Source organism: Poromitra crassiceps (assembly GCF_964638095.1).
Source record: "Poromitra crassiceps genome assembly, contig: HAP1_SCAFFOLD_2025, whole genome shotgun sequence".
In the NCBI taxonomy this organism is placed as follows: Eukaryota; Metazoa; Chordata; class Actinopteri; order Beryciformes; family Melamphaidae; genus Poromitra; species Poromitra crassiceps.
In genome coordinates, this window is record NW_028150395.1 from 152 (window position 1) to 2,500 (window position 2,349).

Genomic DNA, 2,349 nt, shown 5'->3' on the forward strand with positions numbered 1-2,349 from the left:
CTTGCACGTGTGTGTGAGAGGGACAGATGCCTTGCTGCCTGCTGCGGAGCTTAAATTCAAACAAATCTTTATTGACAGTTGTCAACAGCCCGGCAGACAAGCATTTTATTTTCTATTTTACACGCACAGTATGAGCACTCAGGTCGATCTTGACGGTCGGACCGTACGCAGTGAGGACATGAGTCCTGAGCTTTGGCTTTACATCGTAGACGATTTACTCGTACGGTAGGAGATGCAATTAAACAACATTTCTCAAATCGTACAGTGTATGCCCAGCTTCAGTGACTACAAGGCATTTAGCGTGTTGTTCATATTTCAGTGAATGTTTTGTGAACTGCAGGTCAAGCTGGCTGCAGGACACAAGTTTGACAGGGATGTGGAGCTGTTGATTTATTACAAAGATGCTCACCAGCCCACTGCTGTGGTGGAGGCAGGACAGCCTTCTGCCAAGCCTGGTAAGTAGAAGTTACTGAAGGTGTTACTTGATAAGAAAGGTCCTCAAACACGTGTTTTAATTACTGTATATGTAATACATTGTTATTTGAATAGATGGTAAGAGTGATTTGTGGTCATTTTTACTTTCTCTTCTCTCCCCCATCTTCCAGGCACTGTGATGGGCGACCCAGTGGTGATGCTGAGCCTGTACCCCGAGTTCCCCCAGGCTGTGATGTCTTCAGTGGCCTCATGTGGGGAGTTCCTGTTCCTGTTGGATCGATCTGGAAGTATGGATTGTCCTTTGGACAACAGAGAGCAGGGTCAGACTCGCATCAGCAGCGCCAGGGTATTTAGAGCGTCCTATTCCTTGAAGCTCCTTTACTCTGCTAATCATTCCTATTCTTCCTCTCACATAGTGGCCTTCTCTGTCTTCCCCCTCCCTCCTAGGATACTCTGCTGCTCCTGCTGAAGAGCTTGCCAATGGGTTGCTATTTCAACATCTACAGTTTTGGTTCCAGCTACGATCATATTTTCCCGTAAGTTACCAACATGTGTTGCTCTCTTGGGTGTAGCTGGTAAATGGTTAAAACACGTAGTGCTGAACCACTATTGTATTGCTACTGGGTTGTTATTATTATTTTTCCACCACAATGCAAATTTTCATTAGATGAACCATGCATAAAAATTGCCACAATTGTCAGGTATGTGGAAGTGTGTGGACCCAAATGCAGAAGAGAAAGGCAGCAGGCAAAGTTTTTGAGGAACAACAAAGTCTTTACTGAAGAATATATAACAGGAGCAAAAATAACAAAACCACTAGGCTAGGCTAAACTCAAAAACAATAGACGATTCACTGAGGACAATACATACCAAAGACAGGGTAGACAATGATTCGACAAGGACTAAACACAGACTGAGACAATATATAGACAGAGGTAACTAGCAGTTTAGCAGTTTTCACATCCTCCTCTCCTCTTTACCCTATATGTATGTATATGTCACTTACATTGTACCCCTGTCAGTTGCCCTATGTATGCACTAATTTTTCTATTTCTTCTTTTTAAACTTTTTTGTACCTCACCTGTCGAGGGACTACGGATGGAAATTAGCTAAGGCTACAATCCGGCACATTTACATGCAAATGTTCATTAATGTTGCACTGTCCCTGAGAAAAACAAAACAAAAACTAATGACACATGAGGGACAGCTGGGGAAGGCAGGAACACAGGGGGCAAAACGGGAGAACTGATTGGTGGGGAGAACGCAGGTAATGGGGCAGACTAACGAGGGAACATAGGCAACAGGTGGGAGGAAAACAGAGAACACACAAGGAATAAACATAACACAGGCCTTTCTCTGAAGTATGACTAATAGTCCACTGAGTTTAGCTCCTCAGGAATAATCACACACAATCACGACATAGCAGGCCACACCGTGACCTGGAGGTTACAACAATGATAGATATGGGTGTATAAATGTGTCACCCAAATTGGCCTGGTGGTGGTGCTACATCTATCAGTCAACAAGAGTCTTAACAGCCGCACGACTATAAAGCCCCTGAGGCACCACCCGATAGTCGGCCGTTGGCTTCAATGTCTTGGCCATTGGTGAGCATCTGTCGCCCTAGTTTTTGCGGTGTCCCGCACCCCGCTGGCACTAGTCGGCCTTGTTGTCGGCTTTCTCGGACGATTCTACACGTTGAATCAGGGTCAGGCCTGCCGGTGATTCTACATGATGAATCAGGGTCAGGCGTCGGTAACAGAAATCACTCTGATTGGCCGGTCAGCTGGTTAAGTGAAGCAGTACACGATTCTGATTTTTCAACTTTATCTCATCTGATCATTCCAATACACAAATATGGACATGACAGTCGTGTGGTTTCTCCTTATTTTTTTCCCCTCCGCCTCTTCCTTT

The 2,349-nt window shown here is 44.9% G+C and overlaps 1 protein-coding gene across 1 annotated transcript in view; it reads left to right on the plus strand.

Annotated features, from left to right (window-relative positions):
* Nucleotides 1-340: 340 nt before the first annotated feature.
* The window catches only part of LOC310772118 (von Willebrand factor A domain-containing protein 5A-like), a gene marked incomplete at its 5' end in the record, with an annotated part of 14,171 nt that continues 12,162 nt past the window's right edge, over nt 341-2,349 (plus strand). The window contains 3 exons of the mRNA XM_083664574.1: nt 341-455; nt 606-781; nt 883-971. Coding sequence (XP_083520700.1) covers nt 341-455; nt 606-781; nt 883-971 — 380 coding nt within the window. The remainder of the gene's footprint in view (nt 456-605; nt 782-882; nt 972-2,349) is intronic.